Genomic DNA, 14,403 nt, shown 5'->3' on the forward strand with positions numbered 1-14,403 from the left:
AAGTTGCAGTGTATGAGTTTTTGTACCCAAATTTTCTAAGGTCATTCAATGAATGTACAAATGTATTGGGGTTAAAGAACTGTGCCCTTATAGATGAGCATGTTGTGGATCCTAGTGATAGGGGAAATGGCTAATCTCTGACACAGGGGGTGTAGATTTCAAATGAAGTCACTCATTCAGGTAATTCCATTTGAAATTCACACTCCCTGTGTCAGAAGATTAAGGTCATGTCTTTTATTAAGGGTGTATGGATGTCAATAGCCAAATGGCTTCTTCTTTATTGTGTGCATTCAGGGTGTATCTCAAAAAAATTTACAATTATTTTTTTTTTCAAATAGAAGAAAAGGGGTATCAACATTTTTTTTTTTTTTTTTTTGTCATTATAGTGCAGCCAAGTCATGATTTTTTTTTTGACTCGGATAGCAACGTTTTCACATATTTTTTGTGGGACCTGAGAGCACATCAGACATATCAAATTGCATTTTGAAAATGAAGAATGTCCTTCTGATATCAAATAATTTAACAGTCCTCAAAGTTGGTGACTTAAAGTGTCTGCAGCTGGGATGAAAAGCCGACCATCAATTGAAAATTTTGACCTTTCATATTGAAGATATACATTTTTACCCCAAAGAGACCTAAATATTTTTGGTGTTTTGGGAGAAAAAATCATGTGCTTTAAATCATGATTTAAATTATGATTTAAATCATTGTGATTAAATCAAGCAACCGCAGCCTGGCCATTCACTATATATTTCGAACTTGGCACTCAAAATCAAGCTGTGTCACTACTAAATTCTGATGAGAGCGAGGAGTCTCAAAGTTTTGTTATCTGACTGAAGCCAGCTTTAATAATAACTATGAAATGATAAGTACCTTATTTTGAATACCATAAATATATGGTTGTGTGGGATCAGAGAAGATATGTTACACTTCCCACAATGCATTTCTTCCATTTAAATTGTCTGTACTGACATAGGTCAATCATGACAAAAAGTACTGAACAGAGTACATGAAAGGAAAAGGTACAGGAGATGATCCTGTATATCGGTTATCGGAGTGCCCATCTCACTTTCATTGGCGATTGGGCCAGACTCCTCCATGCCGGGCCTCCATGTAATGATGCTATATATGTGATGCAATCAAGCAAAATCAGTCGGAACTCGGAAATATTAGATTTTCAGTTTTTTTATAGGAGAGTTAAAAATATTTGCAAGGCTGCATTTTGCAGAAAACTCTATTGAAATTGAACAAACAGTTCAAAAGATATGAGCAATTAAAGAGTTTCCAAAACAAAGGGAAACAAAAGGAAATAGTTCCTTTGTTTGGCTATATCTCAAAATCAATATTTCCGAGTTCCGACTGATTTTGCTTGATCGCATCACATATGTTGATTTCTTGACTATCAACCCATGTTTAGCCAATCTATTGTCAACATGTAAACAAAGTATATAATAGGAGTGTCATTTGATGTAATGAGGTGATGCATCATGTTGCAAAGGATTCTGGGAAGAGTAGGATATCTTTTTCTGGTGTGTGGGATATGATAGTGATAATTATGAATATTATGTTGTCAATTCAACTGTTATACATACACCTTTAATACATCTAGCCTGCAGGACTGATTTTATAGCAGTGGGGGTGGGGCAACTACTCTCCCCTATGGAATGTCCCCCCTAAGAGGGCTGGCATTTTCTTTGGAAGGGGGGGTCCCAAATATGTTGGTGACCAGAGTAAATTTTTTATTATGACCCCCCTATTGTGGGCCAAAATATATTACGACCCCCGTATCTTGGGTCGACATTATTTATGACCCCCTTTCCACCTACACAGACTAAGACGCAGAGCGCGCCAAAACCTAAGAGTGAAGAAAGTGCGAAGAGCATGTTAAAATTTTATGGTAAGTTTAAAGAAAGCGCGCGGAGAGCGTAAAAATTTTGCATTATATAGCTATAGATTGTATGGACATTTTGATTGTGAAGTCAAAGAATGCGTGCGCAGCATGCGAAAATGTTGAGTCACCAGCCCTTAATAATTCTATAACCCCCCAATTTGGGGTCTAAAAATTCTATGACCCCCATTATATTTGTGATCACCCTTCCGAAGAAAATGCCATCCCCCTAAATACTTACATGTTTATCAACATGATATTTTAGTTGTTTATTTAGGCCCTTTCATCAAATTGCCCCATCAAATTGCACCCACAAATCCTGGTTATAGCACCAGAACGTATAAATACTTTTCCTGTATTTCACAAAGAAGCAGGGTGACTAATGGTGGAAGTTATTCTGATATGTTTACTAGGTCAAAAACACATCAAACATTGGAGCAAACAAAATTTGAAGTGGGATGGTGTATTGACTTAATTGAGCGAGGTCAGAAGATGCGTCAGAACAACACAATACTGTTACACTAGCATAATTATTAATACTGCCTGATGTGACTGATGAAGTCGATTTTATCGTCAACTGGGAAATTTTTAACCTGAAATTTATGTAGGCCTACTTCTAAAGCCAAAAATACTGGCATAACCCTACTGCTTCAAATATTGTGGGCAAGACTTGTTCCATAATTTTGACCGACAGCTGCTACAGTGCAGCTAAATAATGGGCTATTCCAGTTGAAATCCATACACCCCCTATGGAAGACATAACATTAATCCTCCACACAGGGAGTGTGAATTTCAAACGGGTTTTACCTGAATGGGTGACTCCATTTGAAATCTACATCCCCTGTGTGGGAGATTAGGGTCACTTCCATAGGGGGTGTATGGAATTCAGTTGGAATAGCGGAAAGTATGTTATACATGAATAAAAATCCTTTTAAAAGGGGATGTACCGGCAAAACATGAATTACAATGAGAAACATCAGATTTCTTTTAATATAAATATATGGTTAAACTATGCCCAATCACGCTGACACTTTTGATTCAAGTCTGTAGCATCATCTGTCTGTAGCTCTGTGTCTACTCAGCAACTGACTTTCATTTTTGCAAACAGTGGCTTAAGTGACGAAATGGACTTTACGGGCGGATGGACTTTTCAACATTTTTTTTCTGAAGGCTCAACTTGAATTACCCTAAAATATCACCACAAACTAAAAATATAGCGCAAAAATTTGATATTTTTTTTGTGCAAATATTTTGAAAAATGTTCTGAATTTTCAGTCAAAATCAATCAAATTTGGCCAAAAAAACAGCTGAATTTACATGATTTTAGCAAAACCAAACAATTCTCCCAAAACGCAAAATCTGGGTTGGTTGGGCCCATAAAACAGGTGTTGTTTTTTTCCGTTGCCTTATCCTATAGTATGATAAATAGTAACTGTAGAGTCCTTGGCAGTACCTGTTGGTGGGCGTTAATTCAAGTAGTTTGCGTACTTGTCCTGAATCAAACCATTTAACTCTGTCGATGCACTTGAAACATCATTTTGCTTGTTTAGGGCTAGGAATACTCACTTGTATTCAACAAGAAAAACAAAAACAAACTCATCAAAGTGAGCAAAATAAGACATGGACTGAGAGTTGATTCCAAGAGATTTTCACTCACTCAAAACTGTTGAAAACAAAACGAAGTTGCTATGTGTAGCTATAGATAGCAGACAGTAATACTAATGGCGGTGACCAAGCATGAAGAATTCTGCACCCCTCCCAGCCCTAGAGGCAGTATGCTTAAAAGGTGTTCCATGCTTCCTTTTAGTAAGAACTTCCACTTCCTTATTTGGAAACCTTACATCCTTGTTTGGAATCACAGGCTTGTAACTATATTCTCTTGCTGCAAGAAGTTGAAGACAGTTGCAATTGTATAAAAACATGTAAAATATTGGCTTTTTTTTTTGCAGGTTTGAGATTTTTGCCCGCTTGGCGTTTTACAACATGTCAAATATTAAAAATTGACTTTTATTGCCAGTTAGGTCCAAACTACTTTAACAGGGTTCCCACACACAGTCCTTGAAAGTCCTTAAATTTGAAAACACCTTTTAAAGGCCTTGAAAGTCCTGGAAATTTACAAAAGGTCCTTGAAAGACCATAAAATCAGAATGTTACCTGTTAAGTATAATTTTGACAAAATTTGGGGAGTTGAGAGGGGCTGTCACTTTTGTTAATACGCAGCTTTTAGTGCGGTTAAGCTTTTAGTGGTAAATCCTTGAAAATCATGCTTTTGGACCTTGGAAGTCCTTGCAAAATCCTTGAATTTTTAAGGCTTCAAGGTGCAGGAACCCTGTTTAAGGATTAGGATATAAATTTAAGTACTGTGTTTTTCTGGAATCAGGAGTAGTTAGATAATTTTCCTAAATCCTGCGTGAAAATGTGTGACACTTCACACTTGTGTATTTTATACATCCCTACTCCCTTCACCAATGTTGAGTTCTGAATAGATAGGGATCGGCAGATGATTGTGTCGCTGGGGGTCTCTTCCTGGTTGAAGGTATGTGTGCCACAGTTCAAACAACCATAATATTTACACATCAAAATTATTTTTACCATTATTTATATAAATAGAAATTTGATGTTACTCATTGTAATTCATCATCCTATGCAGGCACATCCCTTTTTAAGGGATTTTTTAGATTCTTGAACCACTATGGTGGGAAAAAATGGGGTCTACAATGTGGCTAATCTTTTGGTATCAGGGAAATTGAGCTCAGTGCCCCCCCCCCCCCTCCCCTCCACATGCACAAGTTGTTGGTACATTCACAAGTTTGAGTCCCTCCCCCATCCAAAAACCTGGCTATTAAAAATCTCCCAAAACATTTTGCACATTTTGGAGGCATCTAATTTATTTCTGCAGTCTTATGTTTTGACAGAAGCAGGTCATGTTATATCTTGTATAAGCCTAGGCATGTATGTGATGCGATCAAGCAAAATCAGTCGGAACTCGGAAATATTAAATTTTCAGTTTCTTATAGGATAGCAAAAAGCATTTACAAAGCTGGATTTGGCAGAAAACCCCATTGAAATTGAACAACCAGTTCCAAAGATAAGAGCTATTAAAAAGTTTCCAAAACAAAAGGAAACAAAAGGGAATAGTTCCTTTGTTTGGCTATATCTCAAAATCAGTATTTCTGAGTTCCGACTGATTTTGCTTGATGGCGTCACATATGTGTTCCTGGATCCAGTTCCAAATAATTTGAGAAGTGCGAACCTTAAAGTCCCATTCAGACTCCACATCACAGCGCCAAGTGATGGTTTTTATAAAACATTGCAGCATCGCGTGATGAAATTAAAATTTGCATTTCAAATTCATTGCGCGATGCTGCAATGTTTTAAAAGCATGTGGGGTCTGCATCTCCTTTTATGGTCATTCTGCCAACCTTGATTTTCAGCAGCCAATCACAAGTGTGCGCGGCTGTGATATCGCAGCGCGATGAGAAAAAGTTGAAAAAAATCCAACTCTCATCACGGACGAAATTTTCACCGCGCGAGGAGAATTTTCACCGCCGAGCTCGTAAATACCTGGCTCAGATTTCAGTTTCAAAAGCATTGCAGCATCGCAGTGGAGTCTGAATCTGACTTAAAATAGTGCCCCTGATACATGATCTACTGCTATTTGACCCACAGCTGATATAATAGGGGGTAATTTGTCTTCTCAACTCAAGTGAAAAATTACATTCAACCTTGAAATCGAAAATTTACAACTTTCATGTTATTGTTCAGAGAAAATGTTTGAAAATGAAGAAATAAGAATTTGAAGGGAAATCCTGCCTGCTTGAAGTTTTTGGAGAAAGGGTTTTTCACTCTTTTACATAAGGCCCCCCAAAAAAGATTGTTTGCTTGTCCTCCACCGACCGACCCTAATCTGGAAAATCTGGATTTTGTTGTTGTTTTACTGTACAAATGAATACCGACCCTAATTTTAGAAATTCCAGAAACAGTTTTGTTTTTCTTTGAACATTTTTGACATCCTGAAAAGTTTTTTTACAGTTTCTAAACACTTCTAAACTGTTTTAAAACATGAATGAAGTGGTATACAGTACATGTAGAGAAATGTGCCAATTCACAACTATTTGGGCTATTTACTAAGCCTATTGTAGGCGTACAGTCATGTTTTGGCTATGACCCTTAATTAATAAGAATATTTTCCCGACCGACTGAAGAAATAAATAGGCCTATCAAATTATGCACAAAACATTCCCAGTAGGCCTATATTCTCAAAAGTATGGCTTCTTGCAACAATGGGTTGATCTGATGCCAATCAGGATCTGTTATGCAATGTAGGCCTATATAGTTTCATGTGCCTGGTATTGGTAGTCTACCTATATATAGAATTGACCACATTAAATTTGAATGTAAGCCAAAGTATTGTGTCATTTGAAGTAAAATTTCAACTGAGCTTCTCTAGACATTGGCGGCCCAGGTTAGGCCTACTGGCTTTCCAAGGGGCGTAGTGTAGTGTGGGTGCTTAGGTAGTGCAGCAAGCCCCCATGCGTGTCAAAGGAAGAGCAAAGAGAGAGCCGGGAGAGAGAGAGACTGGGAGAAAGGAACTCTGAAGAGAGCACAGGCTTCGGAACCAGGGCTGGGGCATTTAGCAGGGGGTTCAGCCCCTTGACAATAATATTGGTGCAGGGGTGCGAATACCCTTCTGCCCTCCCCCAATAATTCAAGATGGTGTGATCAGATACTGGAAAAATGGGAAGCTTTGGGGTTTTTATCCCCTGGTTTCAAGATTTCAGCTCAGTTGCCCTAAGAGGGTGGCCTCCTGGTTGACCCCTACAATGTTTGACAGTGACACTCTCGTGTGATCAGGATATTCCAGTTGAAATCCATACACCCTGTAAGGAAGACATACGTGATCTTAATGTTAATCTCCTGCACAGGGAATGTGAATCCCAAATGGAGTAGTGAACTCATTTCAGGTAACCCCATTTGGAGTTTACACCCCTGTGTGGGAGATTAAGATTATGCCGGGAGATTATGTCAGGTGCATGGGTTTCAACTGGAATAGCCCTTTAGGAGAACCCCGATGACCTATTCAGGATGTTTCCCAATGTGTTTATAATAGCAACATATTATGGTATTTAGGTAGCAGCATTTAGTTACACTAACATATCTTTAAAAAAAGATTTTGAAGATATTATGGTTACACAATTTTGCTCCTGGGAACATATACCAGGAACTGTAAAGGCACACCAAAACAAGGATATACCTCATGATATTATTAATGGGATTTCCCCTGAAAGGTATTTCCAGGCACCTAAAAATAATATACACTATTTGAAATAGATTCCACACTGAGGTTAAAGGGCACAAATGTGATGTATGGGACTTGTTAAAATCATGTTAAAAATGCAACAAGTCCCATATGGAATCTGTGACCAACAGATGAACTGTGCTGCTGTATAGAGATGTACAGAGAAGATATCTAAGCCTTCCCAGAATCCTTTGCAACATGACTGGCTAAACATGGATCGATAGTCAAGAAATATACATATTTTGCAAAAACTGGATGTGCTCTGTTCTTTGAGGTACTATTTGTCACATCGAGTATCGACCCATGTTGCATAAGCAAATCAGGACAGAAAATTGAAGAAATGCATTGTGGGAAGTATAAGATATCTTCTTTGGCATGCTGCCTGTTACATGCATATAGTTTCAGAACATTTAATTTTTGTCATATATTTCATTCCAGGAACATATTTTTTTATAAAAACCACAGGCACAGCCATAGGCCAGATCTCAGTGGGTAAAATGATAAAAAGTTTGCAAGTTTTAAGAAATGAACTCTCAAATTGAGGATTTCTGATTTGGAGCTATTTTTCTGCCGGATTTGTTTGCCTTTGGACACTTTAAAGTCTGGATTTCCAACAGTCACGACTGGACAAAAAGTCCGAAAATCCAAACTCCTCTATAGGGGGTGTGCATCTATTTTCTGGAATAGCCCAATTGTAGTCAATGAAGCCGCGTTCAAATTTGACTCAAGTCACCTTTAGCATGCAATGCATGAGCAAAATGTTTTATATATTTATTTTGGGGGGGGCATGGAGGTGCAAAGTGAATTTCATGGGAGCCAAAACCAACAAATTTTGTATGTAATTTTTGGATTTTACTGGTGTGCAAGGGTGGGGGCAAGAGTTCTGACAGGGTGGGAGGGGTTGGGCATTTGCCATCCCCCTCCCGGGCGTCTCTGAAAGAAGTTCAACATTTTTGAAAACTTGAAAGGGCATTTCGTGATCCATAGCATCATCCCCCCCCCCCCACTTTTCTCAAAAAAAGTTGAGATTTTTATACCACTGGAAACCTCTGGCTAGTGGCTACATAAATGTTTATGTGCAAAAAAAAATTCTTACAGATCAATTCATTTAGCAAAATTATTGTTCTGGTACACCAGACTGAAATTACAACACATTGTCTATGGAGCCGTGTAATAGGGGGCCTACACATAATCATGCATAATTCGCAAATGCAAAATCGGAATCAACTGAAATTTTGAGAACAAGCTTTTTTCGTGGATATCTACTGAAATATGTCATAAAAAGAGTATGCTAGGATCACAAAATACTCCTTTAATTAATACAAAACATTCTACATATTATTTAAGTGCTGACAAAATATTTGGCCAAAATGCTTGCCCAAAATATTTTACAATAACATTTTCACAATGTTGTTATATTGTGCTTTTTTTAATAAAATGTTCAGAAAATGTTTTCATGACCTTCAATTCAAATAAACCAACATTTAAATGTTATTAAAATGTTTTTGATATGCAATTATAGCAGGTTTACCATGTTTTAATAACCTTTTTGTACTTGCTGTGTTATTATATCTCAAAAAAATTTTTAAATGGGAACTCTTCAGGCCTGGAAATAATAAGCAATTTGGCAATCTCCTTGCTGGGAATTTGGTAATTTGGAGGGAAATCCTGCTAAGGTAACGGTAAAGGAGTCGAACCTGTATATAAACAGTGAACGGAGTGCCCATCTCTCTTTCATTGGCGATTGGGCCAGACTCCTCCATGTAATGTTGCTGTGGGGGGGATCGCTACACCTCCTCCACAGCAAGTCTGTTACCTTCCCAGCATTAAAGAATGCTGGTACCCATTTAAAACACCTGGGTGGAGAGGAGTAATAAAGTACCTTACTCAAGGGCACAACACGATGGCGTCGCCGGGGCTCGAACCTGCAACCTTCCAATTATGAGTCGGAGCCCTGTGCTCCTGTTAAGTTGGAGGAAATATATCTCTCTTGCTGGGAAATAAACATATTTTCCAGGCCTCTGGAACTCTTGATCCTTTCAATCCTGATCCTCTCTAATTATTATAATCTGAAGGGGGTACTACACCCCTGTGGTAAATTTTTGACTATTTTTGCATTTTTCTCAAAAAATAATAACACACTGGTAACAAAAGTTATGTATATTATTGGGGCAAGGAATCCAATTACTACATGTACACTGAAATTTTAGTGACTCAAGACAAGCGGTTCAGTATATATGATAGGAGATGAGGTACATAGTCTCAGATCCTAGCGGTACCTTAAATAACGAGCCACTTGTCATGGGTCACTGAAATTCTAGTGTAGTAATCAGATTCCTTGCCCCTATAATATACATAACTTTTGTTTAAATACCAGTGTGTTTAGTTTTTGAGAAAAATGCACAAATTAGACACAAATTTTATTGAGGGGTGTAGTACCCCCTTTTAACTGGGAAGAGATTTAATAAAACTCTGCAAGTGATTTGGAAATCAAAATCCTATTCATCATAATGCATCATGAATGTTTACAAATCACCATTTGAAGGTTTGCATTGATCCATTAGCATGGTTTATTGAATAAAACTATTATGTTATCCAGACAGGATTACATCTAATCAATAGCAGGACTTAATTCAAGTCTAGCTTTTAGCCACATTGGTGTGCATGCAGTTAACTTTTTAGACTTGTGTAAAGTCTAGATAAACAATGGACTGGTATTGTCCTGGTTGAGTAAATCTTTTTGAATAGTGGAATATAACTGTGTAATTGCATTGGTTACAGGGTTGCCAGAGCTGCAATTTGGTAGCCCAATTGGGCGGTTTTTGCCAATATTCTCAGTGACTTTTGACCATTTCCAGTCCTGTAGAAACCAATGGTTAAGTTGGCAGCCCCCGGGGGCAGCCCAGGATTGGGAACAGATAGTTTCCTGTTCCATAGAAACTAGTGGCATAATCAGCAAAGGTAGGGAGGGGCAGCAAGAGCAGATTGGATCACTAATTGCCCCCCCCCCGGCCTGGACCCCCAAATGAGTTGACCATTGACTTCAATGCAGGATTAGTATTTTGTAAACACCCTCTCAACAGTGGCAGATTCACCAGGTTACCCCCTTGGTTGCGAAGTTCTAGTTATGCATAGGCTTAGGAACCGGGGGCTTTTTTTGGGGGGGGGGGGGCTCAGCGCCCTCAATAATTTTGGTGAAATAAAAAAATTGTGGATGATAAAATAGAGGGAACATGGGCGTTTGTGACCTATATTTTGCAAAATTTTCTGACACAGGGGAAAACTCCCCTCGGACACCCCCAGGGTGGCACACCAAAATTTTTCAGGTTTTAGCCCCCCCCCCCCATGTTGAAAATCTTCCTAAGCCAATGTTATGCCACTATACTGATAGAAACCAATGATTTATGAAAATTGGGCACATTTTTGATTATTTGCTCTATGGGTTCAGGCTGAAAAATTGTTAGCAACCCTGGCATTTCTATAAGTATAGCTGTGCAGAGCAGGGTTGCCAAACCCGCGATTTGGTAGCCCAATTGGGCGACTTTTGAAGATTTTTCCCGCGACTTTTGACAATTTCCTGTCCCATAGAAACCAATGTTTAAGAAAAAAATTGGGCGACTTTTCAACTTTGGCTCCCGCGACTTTCGATAGTTTCCTGCCCCATAGAAACCAATGGTAAAGAGAAAAATTGGGCGACTTTTCGATTATTTGACCCGCGATTCGGGCTGAAATCTTTTGGCAACCCTGAAGTAGACCTGTGCAGAGTGAGTGTAAATTGGGGTTAACCCAAAGTCCACATTATTATTATATACTTATGTGTTATGAATTGAGTTGGTATGCCACAAACTGGTGTGATGATGATACAGGGGTACTAGGTGAAAGTATGGAACTGTTTACTTGGAACATTTATGCTGTGATTTGATGAACAGGTAAAATGATAAGGTTTAAATTACTTTAAATTGCCAATAACTAGGCCTATTACAGGGATGCCATCAGTGCCGTACTATTACGCTGACTTTCGTATTCGGCGAGGAGGACGATTTCGACCTCCTGGTTTGTTTACAAACAGAGAGGTAGACAAAAACCGCTCCGCTTGTCCAAACACTCAAGTATCAGAAGGATGGTCCACAATAGCGTGATTCACGTAACATGAATAGGGATTAAAAAGCTGTCACGTAGAACCATGTGCTTCTATTGTCCAATTTGCCATCAAGATTTCATATGGAAACAGTTCAGACCCAGTACACGATCATGTCAGAAATTAATATTTTGTTCTGGGTCTGATTATTCGGACTAGGATGCCATGTAGACAGGAGCAAAAGCCATTATTATTTGTATTGGCAATATCCATGTACCAAATTTTTCAGTTGGTACAATCATGGAACAATGTAGTTCTTCAATCATAGAAATTAATAATGATAGCTATGTATAGTATACTGTAGTATTGATTCCATTCCATTTATCATGGACTATTATACAAATATTGACTGCTATGAGGGGCATGGTTAAAATTATAGGCCAGCGGTGATCTCAAAACCATGACTATCGGCATAGTCATGGTTTTGAGATCACCGCGGGCCTATAATTTTAACCATGCCCCGAATAAAAAGCAGTCAATATTTGTTTTGTATACCATATCTTAAGATTCTTGTCATCTGGTTGGTTAAAAGCATCGATTTTGGGAAGAGAATTTAATAGTTTCAATGCGAACGGCACAGACGATGTCCGCGTAATTATAGCACGCGAAAACATTAACGCGTGCGTAATATCATTTTACGCTGGGAACAAAGCACACGCAGAACTATGCCCGCTCTTTTAACCAATCAGATGGCGGGAATCTTTAGATGAGGTATATAAAATATTATGTGACCGTATGAAGTTATTGAAGTAGGAAATTATTGGTATGTTTGGAGTTCTTACTCTGGTTTATCTGCCTGTATGCATGTTATGTTTCCATTGTAATTTCATGTTTAATTGTGCTAGTCTACAGTGCATGATTCTTCTTTCCCCTGCATATCAATAAGAAATCATTAATTTGATTTGGTACCCCTCCCGACACCCGCCAGGGGCCAGGCCCCTGGACCCCCGTTTTGGTCACTACCGGGTAACTTTACAGCATTCTGGGGGGAAGCAGTCCTGGATTCGCCAGTGCAGGTGTATGAAAAGGAATAATAGCGTGTTTCTATTGAGTCCCCTGCATTTTACCGGTAAAACTGTTCGCCGTCAAATAGCGGCGAAAGGCGGATAACGGTCAGTTTCCATTGCACGTTGTTTACCGGTAAACACTCGATGAACAGCGTCAATTGACACACCTTTAAAGTTTGCCGGCGAAAGGTCGTGCACTGGGGTCAATCCACGGGTCAATCGCAAAGCATTGTGGATTTTAATATTGTAGTATTTTCTTAATTGTTTGGCTAAAAATGAGGTAGCAAACATGAGAAAAGAAGACTGAAGAATAATGTTTTTTTATTAGCGTTTTCATTCGTTCTCGTACATCAAATTACGCCATTGGGAAATCCCCCTCAGTGATATCGACGTGAGTACTCAGTATTGTTGCGCGCAAAAAATATAGGTCTTAGAATTTAATCTTTCACAGTTTAATTTCAGTTAATTATTCTTAGCGAATAGTAATTTAACATCAACAACATAATATTAAATTCATGAAATCTTTCTAATTTTCTGAAGCACACACCGCCGCGGATCCGAGTTGATTTCTATTTTTTTTCCGCATGCACAGCTGGATTCATCCGCTGATGTTGTTGTTGTTGTTTTATTTCATGGCTTTTACTAGGGTCATAAATCATAACTCATGTTAAATATTTAGCATGATATGTATAATGCAGGGATAATGCATTATTAATATTTCTTCCATTTACTTTATTCATAGCAAGTGAGTCAAATATTTGTATGTGATTAGGCCTAAGAATTTTTGCGAACGGAATGGTATAATCATGGTATAATACATAAACAAGCTAGCTCATTGATGATGCAGAGGTCAATTTCGCGACTCAACTTCCGTTTTCTTCCCTGTATGCGCATTCAATCGGAACGGAGTGAGTTTCTCTTGACGCTTACCGGTAAGCGGCCCCGCTATTTTCCTTCCTCAAGAAGGAAAACCTTACCGGTAGTAACTCGCCCCTGTTTACCGGTAAATAGCGGGAAGGTCAGTTTCTATTGAGCAGAAATAATCCCTTTACCGTCTTTTTACCGGTAAACGGTCCCAATAGAAACACGCCTTATGTGTACTAGCAGTGGTAGTATATTGATTGCACTATCATGACTATGATGTGACCATTTGAAGTTATTGAAGTAGGTAATTATTGATATGTTCAGAGTTTTTACTCTGGTTTATCTGCCTATGCATGTTGTGTTTCCATTGTAATTTCATGTTTAATTGTGCTAGTCTACAGTGCATGATTCTTCTTTCCCCTGCATATCAATAAGAAATCATTAATTTGATTTGGTACCCCTCCCGACACCCGCCAGGGGGCCAGGCCCCTGGACCCCCGTTTTGGTCACTAACTTTACAGCATCCTGGGGGAAGCAGTCCTGGATCCGCCGGTGCAGGTGTATGAAAAGGAATAACTCTCTGCCATTATAATTTTATTATCAGCTTGCACTACTTGAATTTCGTTACATTTGCATACTTCACTGTATAAGTCTATGGCACATTTCCAAATTTGTGTAGGAAAGTGATCAAAATTGAGTTGCATTTTTCTCCGCGATACCGGCTATGGCCAACGCTACTCTCTGCTGAATGTTAGGAAGGTTATTGACTCAGAAAGTGTGGAAAATGTCTACATTTTTTCACTGATAATTTCTATAGAAGGGCCTTGATATTGATAAAAAAGTGTGATGTGGTCAGCGACATTAAAGATCCATTTTTAGCACGTAGCAAACGTAATAAATGATGGTAATAAACTTGCCGGTCTTGTTGGAATCATGTTCATTGGTATAACTAGTAATATTAGAATCTGAATACAATAGTGTACAAATGTCAAATGGTAGATATGGTTACAGTCGAGTAGTGTTTATGTGATGTGTAATAATGTACATGTCAATTGGAACCCCGGCCCCTGGGTACCTGGGGATGGCCGGGCAGTTGACAACATTTGGACGGAGAGTTGACACAAATTTTGACCCCATGCAGGGCCAGGCTTGTGGCGGACCTTCTTCAGAAAGTTGGGAATTTGGGTGGGGACTTAAGCCAGGGCAA

At 38.7% G+C, this 14,403-nt stretch overlaps 1 protein-coding gene across 9 annotated transcripts in view; it reads left to right on the forward strand.

The window, feature by feature from the left end:
- The window catches only part of LOC140157500 (pleckstrin homology domain-containing family G member 5-like), a 239,306-nt gene that overhangs the window by 128,977 nt on the left and 95,926 nt on the right, over window positions 1-14,403 (forward strand). For 2 of the 9 annotated variants that reach the window (XM_072180713.1, XM_072180714.1), the window contains exon 1: window positions 11,027-11,116. The exons of the other annotated variants lie outside the window; for them this stretch is intronic. In XM_072180713.1, the coding sequence (XP_072036814.1) occupies window positions 11,109-11,116 (8 nt within the window). In that variant the 5' untranslated portion in view covers window positions 11,027-11,108. Of the gene's footprint in view, window positions 1-11,026; window positions 11,117-14,403 lie in introns of those variants that run through there. 9 annotated transcript variants of the gene reach the window in all.

Source organism: Amphiura filiformis, chromosome 7 (genome assembly GCF_039555335.1).
Source record: "Amphiura filiformis chromosome 7, Afil_fr2py, whole genome shotgun sequence".
In the NCBI taxonomy this organism is placed as follows: Eukaryota; Metazoa; Echinodermata; class Ophiuroidea; order Amphilepidida; family Amphiuridae; genus Amphiura; species Amphiura filiformis.